We start from the raw sequence: 20110 nt of genomic DNA on the forward strand, positions 1-20110 counted from the left end.
GACTATTTTATTAGAATTATGTCAATGGCAAATGTTTTTTTTTTAAAGTTAGTTGAGGAATAAGTTGCTGATGAGATAATCACAGGATATTGTTCATTAGATACACTTAAGTACAATTTTGAGGTACTTTTACTTTACTGGAGTATTTCCAATTTTCAATACTTTTACTTCTACTCGATTACATCTCAGAGGCAAATATTGTACTTCTTTATTCCACTACAATTATTTGAAAACTGTAGTTACTAGTTAACGTGTAGATTTTAATTATTATTACATAACACACTAACCACTTCAGCCCTATATAATATATTTCGACCATTTGAAAACAGCAGACCTACAAGCTCACAATGCGTCGCATCACGACGTTGTTTTCAAAATATTTGAAAACTTGTGAAATGGGACATTCTGCATAATGAGTACTTTCTACTTTTGGTATGTTAAGTACATTTTGATATACCAATACTTTTGTACTTTTACTCAAGTCAATTTTGAATTCCGGACTTTTACTTGTTGTAACAGATTATTTCTACATAGCAGTATTACTATTGATACTTTTAGTTTACTTGAGTAAAAAATGTGAATACTTTTTTTCACCACTGGATAAACGCAGCACATTTTTCACACCCTCAAAGTCTTATCAACGCAGTCTGTGGCCAGCGGTACGCCACTGCATGGCATGCGCATCGCTTCTTAAAGTCCCGTCGTCATAGAAACGGTTGCTATGTGACGCTTGTTTGTCTCCAGGCAGGAAGCAGCAGCTTAGCAGCCTGTTGTTAGCCAGCAGAGAAATGGACGATAATAACGTTCAACACGGAGATACAACTGGATCTGGGAGAAATGTGAGTGTTCGCTTCCGTGCTGAACATTTAGTTATTCCTGCTCTGCAGTGCAGTTTAACTTTAAACTAGACTATTCGTACCACAACCTGGGACCAGGCTAGGCTAAGCTAATAAGCTAAGCTAACCTGTTGACAAGACATGACTTATTGTGCTGTTTTATTCACTGATCTTTTGTTGTAGTTTATCTCTTAATGCTTATCATGTTACTCTTCTGTAAAGCACTTTGTGACTATGTCTGGAAAATTACTATAAAAATACATTCATTATGGTTACATGTCGCCTTATTATGTCTCTGAAGAAGACAACACGAAAACGTTCAAATGCAACACGCGTCCCCGTTTAAATAAGCGAAAGCGTTGTGTTGTCATCATGGCTCGCTTTGTAAACTATCCTGGCTAATAGAGGAGTTATTTTGCTAACAGCAATCAGACCTCATCTTTCCACCCCAAATTGACACTTATTAGCCTGCGGACCCCCCATTTGAAAAGATATGCCAGGGACCCCCATAAGAGAAGAAGACTCTAGATTCTCAACCATTTTAATTTAAAGGACCCCCAGTTTGACATGCATTAGAGGCTACGGACCCCCACTTAGTGGCATTTCTATCTCTGGGACGCCAATTGATACGGTAAAATCAATGTTAATGTAACTCTTTGAAAGGTAAATCAAAAATAAAGTGTACCTAAAGAGCTTCCTTGAGGAATGCCTCAACTCACAGCCCTCAACCCAGAATAACTTCCATTAAAATATACAGTATATTTCCTATAACTTTTGACCCATGCAGCAGTGGATGCTTCAAAGCCATAACAACTTATTCAATAACAACTTCTGATCAAGGACATCAAACGCTGCACTATTAGATCTAACCATACCGATTCTGTAAAAAATAATTTTGTTGTGGACCCCCTGGAACTCCCCCAAGGACCCCTGGGTGTCCCCGGACCCCAATTTGAGAACAACTGAATTAGAATGATGTTAAATGTTTCAGGTTGCAAAGCCAGGATGGAGATCTCGCCTTGCAGCAGAGCAGACATCTTTAGAAGAGAGCCGTCATGTCAGGAAGTTCTCCTCATCTGCTTCTGGGGGAGAGGTAAGAGTTCATCTGGACACAACTAACCGGCTGTGTGTCAACATTTTATAACACAAGTTGCTTCATAAATATGCATTGTGGTTCTGTCTTATGCATAAATCCAAGGATGAAGAGGAGGTACGTATAGCATGAATGCAATGGTTATAATGCCTGGCTCGAGTTGTTAAAGCTCTCTAGATATTAAAATAACTTTATACCATTTACAGAAGTTGCAGATTTATAAACACTGGAAGCCTGGAATTGCCGTTTCATTCAGTTATGCATTTGGTGTGATTTGATTTACAGGCCCATAGAAATTCGGCAGCTCTCAAAATCTTGTGGAGCAGCTTTCAACCACTTTCAAGAGGGAAACAGCCTTATCATAACTAGCTTCATATTAAATGTTGAATAATGGCTGCCTATTCTATGAGCCTGCTCATAGAATGGCAGACATGATAACCTCCTATGAAGTTCATATACAAACAGACATAGCCTCCTATATAGAGTTCATACATTTTGGGGTACGGTATATACCAACAAACAGTGTTAGTACAGCTTGACTATTGATGGTATAAAGTTATAAAGTAGTGTGTGACACATTTCCTATAGAAGTAGCAGTACAAAATAGTACTCAAAATGAGTACTTTGTGTTGTGTGCATGGGACCCACCTAAATATTATATTTTCTCTCTGTCTCTCGTGTGTCCTGCCATAATACAGTAGTTTAGTTTCAGCCCCTTTAGCTGCATTCAGTTTCAGTTTTCTGCATACAGTATGATGTAAAAAACTCATTTTTGCTATTGCACATCTGAGTGGTGGCGGTTTCTTTGTGCAACGGTTCAAAAGTGATCTTTATTGACATTTTTTGGGTTCACGGGCCTTCATCCAGTCAGGTTACAAAACCTGATGAAGATCGGTTTACCAAAATGCTGTAAATAAACAAAGCACATTTTGTTAGTGAGGGAATATGACAGTGCTCTCTTCCTAGATCTTTTTCTAATACATTAGGTTGCAAACTGTCAGTCTGCATCGATAAATTCCTGCACTGTTACGACAGGCAACCTCTATCATTCATCCTTCTAAAAACTTTTACATATAGACTGCTAAAGGGTATGGTAATTGTACATTATTGACCAGTAACCATGAGATAGACACACCACAAATAGCCTTGAGCTCCAAGCTCAACCTTTATGGGTCTACTCTACGCAGGATCCGCTGTAATGTTCTAAGAATCTAGGTAAGATGTCTCTAGATTGGCTCCATGCTCAAACTACTCCTGAATACGGTATTGCGCCTCATAAGTGCATTTAGCGTCCCATCTATCTGCGTCCGTTCATGACGCCAGTCTCGAATGAGTGTCGAATGATGCCTGTCCCTAAAGGTGTCAGCTCATAACCATATATGGATCTCTAAACCAGTGGTTCTTTAAGTGGGGTCCGGGAACCCCAGGGGTCCTTGGTGTGGGGGTGGGGGATTCCAGGGGGTCCCCAGCTAAAGTAGTTTATATATATATCATCACAATCATTTTAACCACTTTATGGCTTGGCTTTTCAAAAATAGCTGCTCTACAAGGTAGAGGTAGATCTGCTATTTTTGAACATTTTTGAAAAATATTGCAAATGTTTGGAAAACTTTGAATATATATATATATATTTTTTTTTTAATGTAAATCTCTTCTGGGGTCCCTGGCACAAAACCTTTTCAGATGGGGGTCCGCGCGGCCAAATACATATACATTTGGGGTTCCTTGACATGAAAAGAGAATGACAACCACGTTCCAGTGGAGCCGCTAGGAAGTCCCAAGTCCAGAGGTCCAGGTGGAAGTCGATAAGGTCTCACTCTCTCTCCGGCTGGATACCGTCTGATTAAGTTGCTCCTGACATCGTGATGAGGTCACGATGAGCCAAGCATGCTCAAAAATGGAATCCTGTGTTGATCGTTATGCCCAAATACGGAGTCTGATAGGTCGCTCACCCTAACTTCTTTGGTAAACATAAATTAATGAACATCTTTATTTAGAACATGTTAAAATTAGACAATAAATGCAAAATAATAAATGCAATATGATAAAAAATAAAAAATAAAATAAAAAACAAGTTGTTCCAAATCGGAAACCCTGTTCTCCAGGTATTCGAATCGCCGGTCCTTCTCAGCATTCTGTAGCTTTAGCTGTTTAACCTCCAGCACCAGGTCCAGGATGGTTTTCTGCTGCTGTTTAGAAACCTCTGCCGTTAAGAAGTCGAGTGACTCCTTAATTTCCTCACCTTCCTCCGCTGTGAGGTTCTTCTTTGGCATTTGTTACGGTAGCATTATAGTAACTCTAAGTTTAGAGTGTCGCCCATGACGATCTAATGTGGCCGATCTAGTGATGTGAAATCCTCTCTAACACATCACCTAGTCACTCACTGGATTGAGCCAAATGAATGTATTTGGCTGCGGACCCCCTTCTGAAAATGTTTCAAGATTTAGCAGATCTACAAGCTCATGATGTGACGAGTTGTGCGCTTGTAGATCTGCGATTTTCAAAAGCTTGTACATCTATTTTCAAATAGCCTATGTATGTATGTATATACGGTTAAATAGGTTAAACTGATTCTGATGCTATATATTAACTAATTGTGCTGGGGGACCCCCTGGAACCCCCTCAAGGACCCCTGGGGGTCCCCGGACCCCACTATGAGAACTGTGTTATTGGATAAACAACAAAAAAAAAAACTGAGATCAGCAACTTGGTCTAAACCTCTCACAATGTTTAAATCTATGTGAAAGCGGGGGGAAAATACTCAAATCGTTATTGTTAGTCTAATTGTTACTACTGTATCTGAATACTTGTAGATTTCACTCTATTTCACTGCCTATTCTTTCCGACAGTTCAGCATAGCATGGGCTGTTTATCCGCATAACTTGCAGTGGTTTAATGTGCTTCTACACTGATTCAAGCCCTTTTACATTTTCCTTTACTTAGTAATCCATATTTAGTAAAACCTAATCAATCTGTCTCAGATAGGGACTTTTCCTATTGAAGTCAAACCTTGAGATGACACTGGACAGACAAGAAAACCACCCCACTAGTATTGGCATTCATGGAATTAGTTACGTCCCCTGGATTGGTAAACTGTACGCCAGCCAACATTCCCAACACAAGAATGCCAGCCATGCTTTTGCTGTAGGCTAATCTTCCAAATTAGGCCAACTTCCCCAACGTAAGATCAGTATTCTCGCGCCCTCTCTGACCTGCTGTGCACATGCAATACATTTTTCCAGAGTGTCGTGCGACTGGGTAGGTCTATTTGTAGTCTCCGTTTAGCAGCACTGGCCTCATCTTCCTAAAATACCATACCGATTGGTCACATTCTCGACATCGTTTTCAACAAAGACTGAATTGCTTTTATGGGATGTTAGGGTTTGACTACCGCAAGTGCCCTGCCCCAGAGACCATCAGAGAATCCTGAATTGGAAAACATAAGAGTTAATTGCCTTCATCGCCACAACCACTTCACTACATGGCTGTGAAGTTTATATTTGGCATTTGGAATATTGTACATATGTACAATGAGTGGAAATGTTTGTCCACTCATGTTTTGTAGTCCTCTCCATTTTCTTTTTCTTTTTTTCCAGAGGAAATGATTGCCTGAGGGTGCATTGTTACACAGAAGAAAATGTTTGCTGATGAATTTCCCATACATTTATTTTTCGTTTGATTATTTTCATTGTGAATAACACAAGCACTACATGAATTAAACAGAAATTACCTGTAGGGAAATCTGAGGTGTAAATTTTTTTTTGCGAGATTGTTGAAAATAGCACAATTTATATTAATTGTTCAGATCCAGTCTGTCTGACATTAATCACTTAAACGCTACAGTATATATACTGTACTTCGTTGACCGGGGTCCCACAGGGCTCTATACTTGGCCCCATCCTTTTTCCCTCTACACCAAATCTCTTCACTGAAAATAGCCGACCTACAAGCTCACTGTGCATCGCATTGCAATGTATTGTGAGCTTGTAGATCTGCTATTTTTGCCGAATGTTAAGTCCAGCCCATGATTTGCAATGGAACGCGTTGCAACTTCCCACCACTTGCAGCAGAATCCTAAAACTGCTACTATGACCGGCAATGTAGCAATTCAGACCGCTGCGATTTCTCTCTGCAACGTATTGCAACGGTTTCGTTGCATCGCGACTCACTGGTGTGAACTGGGCTTTGGTCTGTTATGACATGCCCAGAATAGGGACGCTAGGGTTCGTGTGGTTAAGCAATATTCAGACTCAACTTTGGTTAATGGCACTAAACAATGGGAGCCTGCATTCCCTCCGCCCTGCTTAGCACTGACATTCACATTTATAAATGGATTTGGTGGAGGGGCCACAGCCATGAAAGATGATTTCCTCTTTCACGACGAACACATGAAATTCTTCCTGGCCACTTTGTTCTCGGCAGACCCAATTTGGTAATGAGAAATTTTGTATTTTTTTTCCCTTCTCCTTCTTCTTCCCTAATTCATTTGTCTACTGCCCACCCTCATGTGTGCTCTGAGGAATTCATTCATTCAAGTGCTGCTCTCAGGGTCCCGGTCTCAGGATTGAGGTCCAAACTCAATTGACTATTTTCAGTACTATTTTCAGAATCAAAGAATGAGAGGGAGAGGGTCATTTCTTTTTTTTCTTTTTCCTCCTGTGAAGCTATTTTAGGTCAGACTTGCAGCCCCCGGCCGTTCTTTATGTGGCAGTTCCCACACTCTGCTCCATATGTTCATGCTTTCACATTGGACAGCATTGAAAACCATAATAAACAAAACAATGGCCCACGCATAGACGACTCGTCTGTGTTGCGCGTACATGTCTCCTGTGTTGTTTACGTGAGCTATGCTATGTATTGTTTGCTCGTAACAATGTATTTGGGTCCAGTTATTATGATTAGGCGTATCAGGCGAGAACAGGGGTTAAAATAAGACCGGCCTACCTTTGTGGGGGGCCTTGTTTCTTGCTCTAACGTTCATCCTTAAAGGACGACTTTAGCCATTTTCAACCTATCGTCATATAATTGGTTATTATAATATGGTACCATTTTTGTCTATTCACTCAGAGTATCTCAGAGGAGGGCTGTGGACAATTCAGAAACATGCCTTCTAGTGACATCATCGATGGGGAATCCAAGCTAATAGAAACTGCAGGCTTTCTATTCCTGGAAAGTTGTCATTCTATAATGGAAGCCATTGTTCTTGCGTTAATAAAAATCTTTTTACATTTTTTTTAAAATCTTGTTAAAAAAAAAGAAACCCTGCCTAATGATGATGTCACTGGTAGGCGGGTTACTGAAGTGTCCACAGCCCTCCTATGAGACACAGACCGAGTAGAAAAAAATGGTACCATATTATCATGAGCATTAGTGACGACCAATTATATGATGATAGGTTGAAAATGTCTGAAGTCGTCCTTTTTTTTTAAAGATATATTTTAGGCTATTCTGCCTTTATTTGGACAGTACAGTAGAAACAGACAGGAGACAGGGAGAGAGGGACAGGGAGTGACACGTAGCAAAGGTCGTCAGGATCATCATTCGAACCCACGACACGCTGTGGTATGCGCCTGGACCGCTAGGCCAGCGGGTGCCCCGAAGTTGTGCTTTAAGTTTCCAGGCCTTGGGTCTGCTTCAGTTCTTGAAATTATCATGGTGGTGCTGATAGTTTTGATGTTTTTTTTTGTTTTTCTACACTTCCTAAAATGCATGTAGATGCAATGTTTGGAATAGAAATGTTTGACATCAGGTACTAGTTCAACATACAAGGGCTTTGATAGTGTTGAACAGAAAGGCCATACCCTACATACTGTAGAGCGTGCTCTATTTTGGTTTGCTATCTAGGCCTGAGAGCCATGACACATTTGGTTTAGGAGTTGTTATTAAAGTGATCTCTCTTTCCAGGGCCCCCCTCCTAAACCAGCCAGACGACAGGGAGGCTGGGCAGAGGAAAGCACGGGTACAGGCTCTGCCAAGTGAGTATGGGGCTCTCTCCTCCTCCTCCGTCTACCGTGGTTGCACCCTGGTTCACACGGGCCCCTCCAGTACACGTGGTCAGAATTGGGAACTGCGTTCTTGTGTTATGTGTTATTAATGAACTCTCATGCTGTCGAATGAGCTTATTTATCAGTGCATATTTGGCACTCGGGCTGTGAATCAACAAGGTTAGAGGAAGCCTGTCTGAGCGGGCCACTCACCATTCGTCTTCATCTGTGAGCGGGGCGGTAATTGACATGGTTAATGCGTCAGCCACAGGAGGGCACTGTTAGTCAGCCAGCCACTTTATCACACGGGTTCAAGCTACTTAATCACCCCCCTTTACCACTGCTGTCTGCTCTTTACAAGGGAAGCACAACATGTAGAATGCACAGAATATTTGAAACAGATGGAATGTGTGTGACGAATGCTCTCTTCCCAAGCGGAATATGAAATATGAGCCGTGCACTTGCCTCAAATCCAGCAAACTACCACGGAGGCTAGTGTAATCAGGTAGTGGAACTGATTCTCTATGTCTTGCCTTCCATCCACCAGTGTGCCCCCGCTCTCAGCGCAGACTAGGTGCGATCCTGGGAGATGCATAAAGTCATACATTGAAGTGAACGGGCCGAGTCAATTGGGTTTATTTGCGCGGTTTTCCGCACCGTTAGTGCAAGTAAGGAGAACAGCAAACTCAATAGGTCTTTCTTCTTTCAGGGAAGGTCAGTGGCATAGCTTCCCCGCGTTCACGCAACCCCCCCTGGCTTGATTCTTGGTCTCAGAGAGATTGGAATACAGGAGGTGTAAAGGGGGTTTTGCACGTGCATTGATCCTCTCTGAAACAAAGTAAGTAATGGTCCCCCCTGGAACCGGCAAGGACTTTTCCCTTCAATGTCACCCCTCATGCTCAATCACCGCCGCCCTCCTCCTACTAATCCCAGCGCAGAAATCCCGGGATTTGTCGATCTATCACTCCTAATTGACACTAAATGATCTGTCAGTTTATTGATGAACCTTTGAAGCCGGGTTGTCACAATATATTTTATCCCTAACAACTTTTTCCAGACAGTTTTACCATGTCTATCGCTTTGCCTTACATGAGTCTTAATCAAGGGACCTGTAATGTGTCTTAAGTGTCGCCACCCCCCCGCCCCCCGCCCACAGACAGGACACCGTCCAAGGGCAGCCAGGTAGGCTTGTCTCAGCCCCTCGCTGCTCTGACTGAATGGCCTCCAGTACTTCCACTTCTCACTGCTCGGAATATTTGAGATCATTTTTCCTAAGAAAAAAAAAGTGGAAAACATAAGTAACCAGTCGCTATGGTGTTACTTTTTATTTCATTGTATATATTCGGGGTGATCTAAGGAAATTGAACTGTAGTATTTAAGAATGGGGTTCTGTATGGTGATTTGTATGGGTTTTGATACTTCTCAAAACAAGGCTTTAAGGAATAGGTAGTTGCCTGTTGGTATCACTATGTTTTATGATTAATATAATATCTGTTACTTCATTATTGTGTACTGGCATAGGGCTGTAAGTGCCTCCATATCCCCACAAAACAAATGTATGTATTCTAATGGGCACCTCCACTGTTAATCCTTAATAGATCTGTTTTTTAATGGGACTATATGGCTCCAATGTCTGGTGCTGAGGAAAGAATAAACAGAGGGAGACTGAAAATAAATTGCCTTTGAAACCAGTAGGGGGCACTACTCAACCAGTAGAGCAAGCAGTGAAAGAACAGCAAAAAGCTGCCATTCTGAAAGAAACTATTTTTAATAATACATAGACACCTTAACACAATTTCATTTCTGTATAGGTTAACCACTTAAGCCCTATTTTCTAAAACTTTCAATTTCATTCCTTTTTTTTTGTCTCTCCCCCAAAAATCTACTAGCTGTGTTTTGAGCTTGTGAGCTTTCAAACACCTTTTGGCTATAATGACATGCCCAAAATAGGGAAGCCTGGTTAAAAGTGGTTAATGCTCCATAATAATAATAATAATAATAATAATAATAATAATAATAATAATAATAATAATAATAATAATAATAATAATAATAATAATAATAATAATAATGAAGTTATGCATTCAGTTTTTTCATGCCCATTTGGTTATGTAAAATTGCGTGTTCTAAACATATCTTCTGAGGAGTGAAAATGTGAGAAGATGGCATTATTGTTTGATGTTGAGCATGTACCCGCCTGGGTTTGGTAAGTGCAGACACGTCTGAAGATGTAACCCCCATAAGGTTGAGACAGTAGTACACATAGTCAGAAGATACAATGAGATTTAAACACAACTTACAATTTAAGCATTTTATCCAGAACGACAAAGTGCAAGTTCTGATTAAGCCGTATAACTCTAGTCAACCAACAACAGGGTAAGCAGTCAAGTAAACATGGTGTGCTAAGAAAAGTGCTACAATGTATCTAGGATGGCAGGTAGACATCTGTCTAAATAACAAACATCACTACACCTTATGTACTGTAACAGGATTATTATATACATATTAGTCATATGCTGTGTTCATTAAGACAGCTTATTAAAAGGTGTTCAGATCAAGTAGCCTATATTTCAGTGTAGCATGTAGTTCAAGTATATAGGCAAATTAACTCTAGTTAGTTAATTTTTGTGTTCTCCACCTAGATCTTCGAGAAGACCTGCCACTGAGGATCTAGAAGAGTAAGTTCACCCTTTTCTTGACATTACTGATGTAATTAAATGGCAATTAAATTGAATTAAGTGACAGTTTTATTCAAGGGGAATAAGAAAAAATGGGTCACTTTAAATGTTTATGTTTTTTCCCTATTCTGTTAAGTGTAAACAGAGCAGTAGAAACAGTGTGACAGAGTTGTCATCAATTTTATTGCAGTTCAGGGCTAAGTTTGTTCTTGTAGTCCCTCCCCATCATTCTAGTACTAGAATAGACAACGCCACGAGGAGAGGCAAGTAGAGGACATAGAAATAAATGTATAGAATGGACATCTGTGACAAACACAGAAGAGGAAGTAATCAATCCATGGAGACCCCTGTGACACATTTGTTCCATGGGATGATGCATTGGTTATGCTATCCATAGCAGTAAGCATCATCGGGTCCCCCAGCGAAGTAGGTGGCTGTGAACATCTGTTTGACTCATCATCAGCTGGAACCTGGGGTTTGAATGCTGAGACACCTACTTTACAGTATGTGAAACAGAGACTGCTGCCCTTCAAAATGAATCTCAGGAACAGATTTCAGCTGTTTTAGGACTTGTCAACACTGTTCCACCACAGAATCAAAGGGCAGTGTGCATAGTGTAATCCCAGTCAGCCAGTAGCAGACAGAACCAGCCTCCTGTCGTCCCAGAGAGAGATGCGCAACAAAATCAAAGGAGCCAGGTCCAAGTCTGGCTCCCTGCGATGACCTCACTATTAGGTCGCCTTTTGAAAAGCATTAAATAATTCATGCTCTCGCACTTCCTGTTCCTACAGCCACCGCCTGCAACCACAAACTACTCCCCAGGGCTCGGATGATGAAGGAGGTGAGAGCACCCTTGCGGTCCCCCGTTGTGTCTCCTCGCGGGCAAAGTGGAGCCCCCCAATGCCTCCCCAGTGCATTCATCCTCTGGAAGTAGAGCAGATGAGCAGACAGTCAGATCATCACTTTGCACTGGCACCCACAACACATTTTCGTCTCGGTTCAAGTGGGGAATCATCTGTCAGAACCGCTTTGACCACCTAGAGTTTAGACACCCCTTAAAGTGTGGCTCGCGGGCCCCCCTGGATGAAAGTGACAAGTGAATATGTTCATTTGATAAGGTTAGGGCCGCGGCTGTGGGGATCATTGGTAATCTCCTACACTCACTCAAGTCACGCAACGTCCATAGCAGACCTCAAGTATTCAGTAAATCCCTGCTCTTATTCATTGGCTGAAGTGTGGCAGGGTTTTAAGTACCCCCCTCCCCCAGAGCGACACAGTCTCAGTCAGACACACACACACACGCACACACACACACACACACACACACACACACACACACACACACACACACACACACACACACACACACACACACACACACACACTCAGTGCAGCCAAGGAAGGTGCCATGCAGCCCAGATCCAGTGGGAACACTGCCGTTCTGACTGTGTCACCTCAGGGCCCGACTTTCCACATCACAAACAATGTCAGGATAGGGGAGGTGGGGGGGTTTCAACAAAACGCTGCCTAGGATAATTGTTCTATTTTTCAGAGCAAAGCAGCAGGGGAAATAAGGGTGAAATTGCCTTAGCAAAGACAGGAGAGCAGAGGCCCTGTTAGCGCACGCTGCCTCAGTTCTGATTATTGAATACATATACATATACAATAGCAATGGCTCGGTAGCAAAGCTTTTTTGTTCTCATTCAAAGGTTTTGGGTGAAAGACCGTGTCGTTTATTCTTGAAAGTGGGGAAAACGAAAAGTGATTCAGCATCTCAAAGGCCTTAACTATCTAGTAGTCAATTATGCTTTTTATTCATGAATGTCTTTTGACATTTTATGGCTCTAATATCGGTAGGCAATACAATCCTACAATCTTGGCTTTTTACCATAATCACATTAGCGAAATAATAGTTAAGGGTAAAAAGCAGTGTATGACAGTGTCTCATAACATGTAAGAATGTAATTATAATTGTATTGTGGTTCAATATATATATTGGGGTATATTAACATAGTTCTAGGGCGTTGTCACAATTTTTCTTTTTATTACATTTATTTGTTTTTAATTTAGAGTAGCCAATTATTTTTTACCCATTTCGTTTTTTCCAATTTAGTTTAGTCATGCCAATTAATTTCTCCCCATACATTTCTGTGTTACCCCTGCTATACCCTACTGCCTCACCTGCCAGTCAGGAGTCGATTCTTCAACTAACTCGAATTATTCAAATACAAAAAGTCCTTGATTACAGGTCACCACTTTTCACAGCTATACCTCTCGTCTGGTATATGTTGATGATGAGCCTGGTCCTGAGGACAAAAATAATCTAAAAACAGTTACAAGAAGTGAATTTGCGATAAAAGTGCCTTTATTGTCCTTTGTGTATATACTGCTATGAGCAGTATATAGGATAGCCCATACATGACATGTTTTCCATAGTGTTAATGTTTACATCTTAATTATGCCTTTTTTTCCCCTTTTTGCACTGGCAGAAATGTTCAGTTAAGTGAAGACCCAAGTGGTATGGTTCTCTCTCAGTAAATGCCGCTGGAAAGATTATTACTCTGTGGAGGGAGACCTCTTAATACAGAGCCGGAGGCAGGGGCATTGGAAATTACAGTGCTGAGGGTTAGTGAGATAGCCCCTGCGATCTTGATTATGTCCCCCTACCTTTATCCCTTATGTCCACTGGCAACGAGGAGAGAGGGAGAAGGCTAGCCCAATCCCCAGGTCCCATCACCCCATAGGCAACCCCCCCCCCCCCACCCCCACACCTTCAGCCTCCTGCCTGTCACTTAAAATAGCACCACTATCACAAACACACTCATCTGTTTCATGTCTCTCTCTTTTTCTCTCAGCCAGTGATCTGTTGAATATTGTCCCATAAGCCTTTCAAATGGATCTCTCATGCCTAGGTAATCATTTGACCAGACCCCCCGCTTAGATTATAGAAGTGTCCTCCTGGTCTCCAAAGTCGCTGACTGCGTCGCGGTGCCTGCCGGGAGCATGTCTACATTCGCGGCAAATTATCCCCTTTTGATATTTACATGCTTCAGCGAGGAAACTGGACGCTAGCGGGTAATAAGGATACGCCTCGGCCGCTCGCAGCCAGACAAAGCAACCTTGATAGATGTCCAAGGTAGGGAAGCAAGTCAATGTAGTGGGTAAAGTCTGATTCATACTTGGTTGTACGACGGTGATGCGATGCACTGTGAGCTTGTAGATCGGCTATTTTCGGCGGGCGACTCCGTCATACGACGGAGTATAAAAATCAAGCATAAACACACGCCAGCCCGCTGCAAAGAGACGGCTCCTTCTGATGGAGTTGCCCTTTGTGTCAGAGAAAAAACACCGGCTTGTTTGCAGGCGCTATCAGGCCCCCCGTTGACCTCTGGTAATAGGTTGAATTTGAAGCTCATTTAAAAATGTTGTTCCTTTTCCCCCTCCCCTCTTAATAATAGAGTTTGCATACAGAGAACATATGCCTTGCTGCCTCACATTGAACTCTCGTGGAATTGTGTTGATAGTGCATTATTGGCTGAAATGGGCTAGAGTGGTGTGTGTGTGTGGTGGGGGGGATAGAAGACAACCCAGGAAGCTATTTGCAAAGAGCTGGACAGCCAGGCTTTTTGATGTCATTGCACTAGGACCATTAAATTTGATTGGGGGTCCAGAGGGGACGGATTCTGCTGAACGCTGTGCTTTGTAAATGAGGGGACAAAGTGTCACCGGGGCCCTCATGAATATGAAATACCCCGCGCCCACATTTATTTGGATATCACAAACGCAGATGAATCTTGTCAGCGGCTAAACGAGTGTGGCATTTTTAATTTTGTTTAATAAAAAAAAGAGAAAGGAATAAGTGATCAACAGCAGAGGATGAGGTCTTGTTATCCGAGGTCAGAAACTGGTTTTGTTTGTGGGAAAAGATTACCAGAAACACCATCCGGAATTTAGAGTTTTAACTTCATTTCTTTTATTGCCACAGAGTTTGTACGTTTTATATAGAGAGTGCTGAAGAGCCATCGATACCGATATTTCTACAACTCTGGCTTATTTCCAGCAGATATTTTTTGAAGGAATTGTGACACCGATGCCGAGATATTTGCTCACATCAGATGTGGACTCATCTTCTCACCTCTATTTAACTCCTCTATTGACTTCCTCCTCAGGGCTCAGCACTGTGTTTAGAGATTACTGACAAACCTCCTCCTGATGCCTCTCTCTCTCTTTCTCTCTCTCTATCCCCCCAGTCTCTCTGTCTCTCTCTCTTTCTCTCTATCCCCCTAGTCTCTCTCTCTCTCCCCCCCAGCCCCTCTCCTCTTCATCTCTCTCTCTCTGTCCTTCCCTCCCTCTCTCTCTCCCGGAGCCCCCCCCCCCCCCCCCCCCCCCCTCTCAGCTTTTTTTTCTCTCTCGTGTCACCAGTCAGCAGTGGAGTTAATAAGGATGTACAATTACATTTCTCTGCTCCATTCAAACAAGGCTTCTGTTGAGGAAAATAAATTAATGACAAAAGTTGAAACCTTACCCCCCGAGGACAACTGTGATGTCACTTGTTATCAATTTTGGCAAATGTTGTCATCACTACCCAGCTTTAAACGTTACTTATTTATTTCATTTATTTAAGTTTTGAGGTTTACTGAATAAGATATTTCAGTAAACAATAAAGCTGGGATTCCAACGCCTGTCTTGTCTTGCACGTCTCTCGTCTCTCTCCGCCTTCTCTGCACTCTCCTGTCTGAAATAAAGCATAAAAATGCCCCAAATAAAAAAGAGCTGCTTCTTATTACACCATCTAAAAACATTGACATCTAAAGCTCTGAATTAATTACTTGATACACAGCTAATTATCATCCAGTTGCCAGATATGGCTCGGTATCTCCCGCCTCAACAAAAGTCCATCTGAAATATGGTGCTAAAGTTTGCCCTGTCCTTCTTGGTAGCAGAGCCATCCTCTGTCCTGTTGCGTTTTGCCAATTAAAGCGGGTTCCCACTGTTTGAGCAGCGGGCTGGCGGCTCCTGGCACCGCAGCCCCTGCCAGGCCGCACTGTGACTTCCGACCCCACACAGATGGGCCCGCAAGCAAATACTCTTGCACATGGCTGGATGCCGCCCCAGTCAGAGTGGCAGAGTGGACACGGAGGTCGGCCTACTGGCCACCGCGGGTCCTGGGGGTGGCCGCCGCTGACAGGGCCCAAATGCTCGAGTAGCGGGGGGTGCTTTCTGGGGAGCCCCTGGCCAGCACCCCTTTCCCAGCAGGAAGATCTGCCGCCTCGCCTCCTGAATATTCATGGCCGCATGGCTATTGTGACAGGGCAGCTCTTATGAGGATGTAGCTCAAGAGAGCGGGAGGCGACAAATCAACGCGTGCACACACACACACACACACACACACACACACACACACACACACACACACACACACACACACACACACACACACACACACACACACACACACACACACACACACACACACACACACACACCTCTAACTAGCAAGCATGGCAGATTTCCATTGATTTATTCATTTTTAAGTTGTGGCGCTGTCATTTGCCGATTGATCGCCAAATTTTGTCGGCGTCTTCAAACAGAATTCAGCAGTCCACCTGTGATACACAGTAAAATCCTGTTAATTTATCCATTTATCCACTAGATACTGTACACATATAATTACATTCGTACACTCTCAGAGGTAAATTAAGTGTAGTGTTGGATGATATTAATGTTATTGTTATGTGTGTTTGTATTCCAGACATCCCGGTGATTCCGGACCTTGATGAAATACAGGAGGAAGACCTAACCATGCAAATCGCAGCCCCTCCCAGGTACAGGACCCTTTCACACTCTCAGTGTTGTACACACACCACCGGCTAAAGACCCCAGACCCACTCGCGTTGCGTCCCGTGTGCTCGGATGAGGGAAGTTGAGGAGTTTTCCCCCAGTGTTGACTTTGACTGTTACCTGTCCTCCACCGGTGGCATTGCAAAGTATCTCGGCACATTGGGCCGTTATGCAGTAATAACGGTAGGGTGTGATTTATGCGACCGCGTTAGTGGCGCTCTTACTAACAGGGGCCCTTTGATTTACAGGGCAGTGAGAGACACGACGACATGTGTCGGCTATGTAGCAAGGCTATGACAGCGGTGGAGGTTATTAGGCAGGGGCTCACTCTCTGTGCGAGATAATATCCACATTGAACTCATTGCGGGGGCAATGTAGCGTGTAATGTGCAGTAAGTAGGACTGGCATGCACTACTAGGCCCTGGCCACTTTGAGAGCCCCCCTCTTAATTCCGACCCACAGATAAGCAGCTGGGTTTCAATTTGAGGCGGTTACCGCTTGGCACCCGTCTCCCCCCCCCACCCTGGTCTTTAATGAAGTAAGTCTTGGTGCTTTGTTTAGCACCAAGTTCAAACTTCTCCAGAGTCACTTTTCGTTGTCCTGCTTCACGAGTAATGCCCTGGAAGCAGTGTAGCACCGCCAGCGTCTGTTGTTTTGTTGCTGCTATATTTTCCGTGGCATGTTGTACAGTACGTACTTACAGAGGCTCAGAACGTTGCTCAGAACTGAGTTTTATTGCATCAGCATCCAATGGTGAGTTGAGTTTGAGTTGTAGTTCCACTGTCCTCACCCTCTAGCATCCAGGTGAATCGAGTAATGACCTACAGAGATCTGGACAATGACCTGAAGTCCTACTCTGCCTTTCAAACCTTGGTAAGTCAAATTCTTTTGTTTTCCTGTCTCTGTAAAAATCTTATAACCCTCACCTGAAGGTGGTCTATTTTGGTATTTTGGCCAGTACCCCCTTCTCTCTCTCTCTCTCTCTCTCTCACACACACGCACACACACACACACACACACACACACACACACACACACACACACACACACACACACACACACACACACACACACACACACACACACACATGCAAACACACACGCACTCTGCCGTTTCAGACCCGTGTTTTTTGCAAGCTAAGTAGATTCTATTGTGGTCTTCCTTTAGGACGGAGAGATTGACTTGAGGCTCCTCACCAAGGTTTTAGCACCGGAGCAGGAGGTGAGGGAGGTGAGTGGGTTCTTAGTAAATATAGCTTGTGTGCTCCCAGAGAGGGGCCTGTCCAGCTGTTTCTAGAGCACCTGGGGAGGTCGCCACTCTGCCTCCCAGGTAATCAAGATTTATGATGTGTACATTAACACCCTCTGCTCCTTCCCACCTCCCCCTTCTCTCCGCTCTTTCTCTCCCTGTCTCCCCCTCTTGCACTACCTTCTTCCATTGTCTGCTCTCTCTGTTCTCTCTCTCTCCCTCTTGACTCTGAGAGTATACAAATGTAACCAAATGGAAAGTTACTAATGGTTAAATTGACACTGAGGATTTCATTGAGTGTCTCTCTCTCTCTGTCTCTCTCTCTAGGAGGATGTGTGTTGGGACTGGGATCATCTGTTTACCGAGGTGTCCTCAGAGCTGCTGACGGAATGGGATCAAGGAGAGAATGAGGAGCAGGCCACTTTGCCCGGAACGTGAGGGAGGCGCTGCCCGGGACCTCGGGTACGTCTCCTCAGGGAAGTGGGTGCACACACCCGTGGCCTACGGCGGCTAACCTCACGCTTACCTTCGCCAGCTTCATGGTGTTTTTTGTATTCAGAGTCTATATTTTGTAAAAAAAAATAGGTTTATTGCTTTTAAAAAGAAAAAGACAAAACGCTATTGGCGTTGCATCATTCCGCCCTGCCTATGTTGTTTGATGTTTGTTATCCTGTGTGGGCATTTCATTCAATTCAGTTTCACTTGTTATTTGTTTAACTTAAACAGCCGAAAGGCAAACCGACTTTTGTCTTAAGAACCCCTCCGAAATGAGCTGACAGATACAAATGCCCTTCCTGTACAGCTGGCACTATCAACCCCCTCATACAAGTCCAAGGTTGATAATCAGCTAAGCTGAAATCCACTTGATTGTGTTCAAATTAACATTCCTCATTAAAGCCTACAACCTTATTGTTATTGACTCTGCCATTGACTTTATCTTGCAGCTCTTTGATAGAAGCTGCCCCTACTTCTCTATTATCTCAAATGCATTGAACAGGGTTCCTATTGACACCTGAGGGATTAGCATACATTATACCTTTTTTTTAAACTGGATAAGGAGGTATGGATCTACGTCTGGACTAAGATGGCCGTCGGTGACAGGTGTGTGCTCGTCAAACTTAAAGATCAACAGCTTCTTCTTACCTATATGGACGGAACCACCATAGAACTCTTGATCCTCACGAGGTCCAGGATGTTAGCCCATTTAAAGATGTAGCCTGATTTGCTCATACATACACGTACACACCCCTTAAATATTGAATGTATTATTGCCTGTCTCCTGGTAGTTTTACTATGAGTTTAACACACATGCTGGTACTTTGTATCTGTATCAGCATTCAGCATTGTCTTTGGCACATGTGTGTGAATATAAATGTGGGGCTCTGAAGTCAGGCCGGGCCTATTAGTGAAACAGGTGTAACATTTACAGACTGTGATTAGGTTTATTTCTGAGGCACAGGGTGGTCTCAAGACGTTTGGGGGATGCACACCGAAATCCTCAAGGACATACAATCTATGCATCTAACAGCTCAATTACTGGCCATCACAAACACACAGGATCTGATGAGTGTACCTCAGGACGAACTTGTCACAAAGGAAATTTGTGCTTATAATAACGTGTCTGTAGTGTGATGGCATATTTGAAGCCAGGCACTCAAACGCAGTGTGGGCTCTGTTTGTCTCTCTATCACACATACACTTTTTTTTTTTTACAGTCCCCACAATTGGCTTATTTAGCCGGCCTTAATGAATTCTGCCCATATGCCCTGAGCAGCTGCCGCATTGCCCCTTCCTCCCACCCCCGCCGAGCCGCGAAGTGCCCATCCATGTAGAGACAACCTCTAGCTGTCTCTGTGGAGAAGGCTGAGCCTGCCACTCCTTCGCTGGCACCGGGCCGGTGCAGTCTGAGGTGGACGGCGAGCGGGCCGTGGGGCTCAGATTAAGGCCCGGCGATCACGGGTTGCGGCCGGGCTCAGCTTATTGGCCACGCCGACGATAGATCATAGAGGGGATTAGAGAGGGAGAGAGGAAAAAAGGTCCAGAGACTCTGTTTGGCATGTGTCTGCATCCAGCTTCTCAAAGTGACCTCTCTCCTCCCCTCTCATCCTCCTCTCCCTCAGTCTCTCTCTCTTCCCCCTGCATCCCCTCCTCCGTACCCTCCCCATCTCTCTGGTTATATCTCCTGATGCAGCAGCGGGGCTCAGAATGACCTCTCGGCGTCTGGGTGCAGTGAATTTAATCACGTCAAACCAACTGTAACATATACGTTATTTCAAGTGAGAACGACAGTCTTGTTCCTAGAGGTCCTCGTGGCGTCAGGCTGCAGAACAACACGGTGTCACCGCGAGGTGAGACGAGTCTGAGGCCACGCTCATTCCTGTGTGTGTGTGTGTGTGTGTGTGTGTGTGTGTGTGTGTTTTTATTTTATT

At 43.6% G+C, this 20110-nt stretch overlaps 1 protein-coding gene across 2 annotated transcripts; it reads left to right on the forward strand.

Annotated features, from left to right (window-relative positions):
• The first annotated feature begins 733 nt into the window (after positions 1–733).
• On the forward strand, positions 734–18584 carry ift43 (intraflagellar transport 43 homolog (Chlamydomonas)). Of its 2 annotated transcripts, XM_084044492.1 has the most exons (9): positions 734–839; positions 1828–1929; positions 7834–7904; positions 10556–10591; positions 11383–11432; positions 16344–16416; positions 17230–17305; positions 17601–17663; positions 18009–18584. In XM_084044492.1, exons 1-9 carry the CDS (start codon positions 789–791, stop codon positions 18117–18119), a joined length of 633 nt encoding a protein of 210 aa, XP_083900618.1. In that variant the 5' UTR covers positions 734–788; the 3' UTR covers positions 18120–18584. The 2 variants fall into 2 exon arrangements, with proteins under 2 accessions (XP_083900618.1, XP_083900619.1); XM_084044493.1 differs by lacking the exon at positions 17601–17663.
• Positions 18585–20110: the final 1526 nt, after the last annotated feature.

The sequence above is a fragment of the Gymnoscopelus microlampas genome (genome assembly GCF_963454915.1).
Source record: "Gymnoscopelus microlampas genome assembly, chromosome: 20".
Classification (NCBI taxonomy): domain Eukaryota; kingdom Metazoa; phylum Chordata; class Actinopteri; order Myctophiformes; family Myctophidae; genus Gymnoscopelus; species Gymnoscopelus microlampas.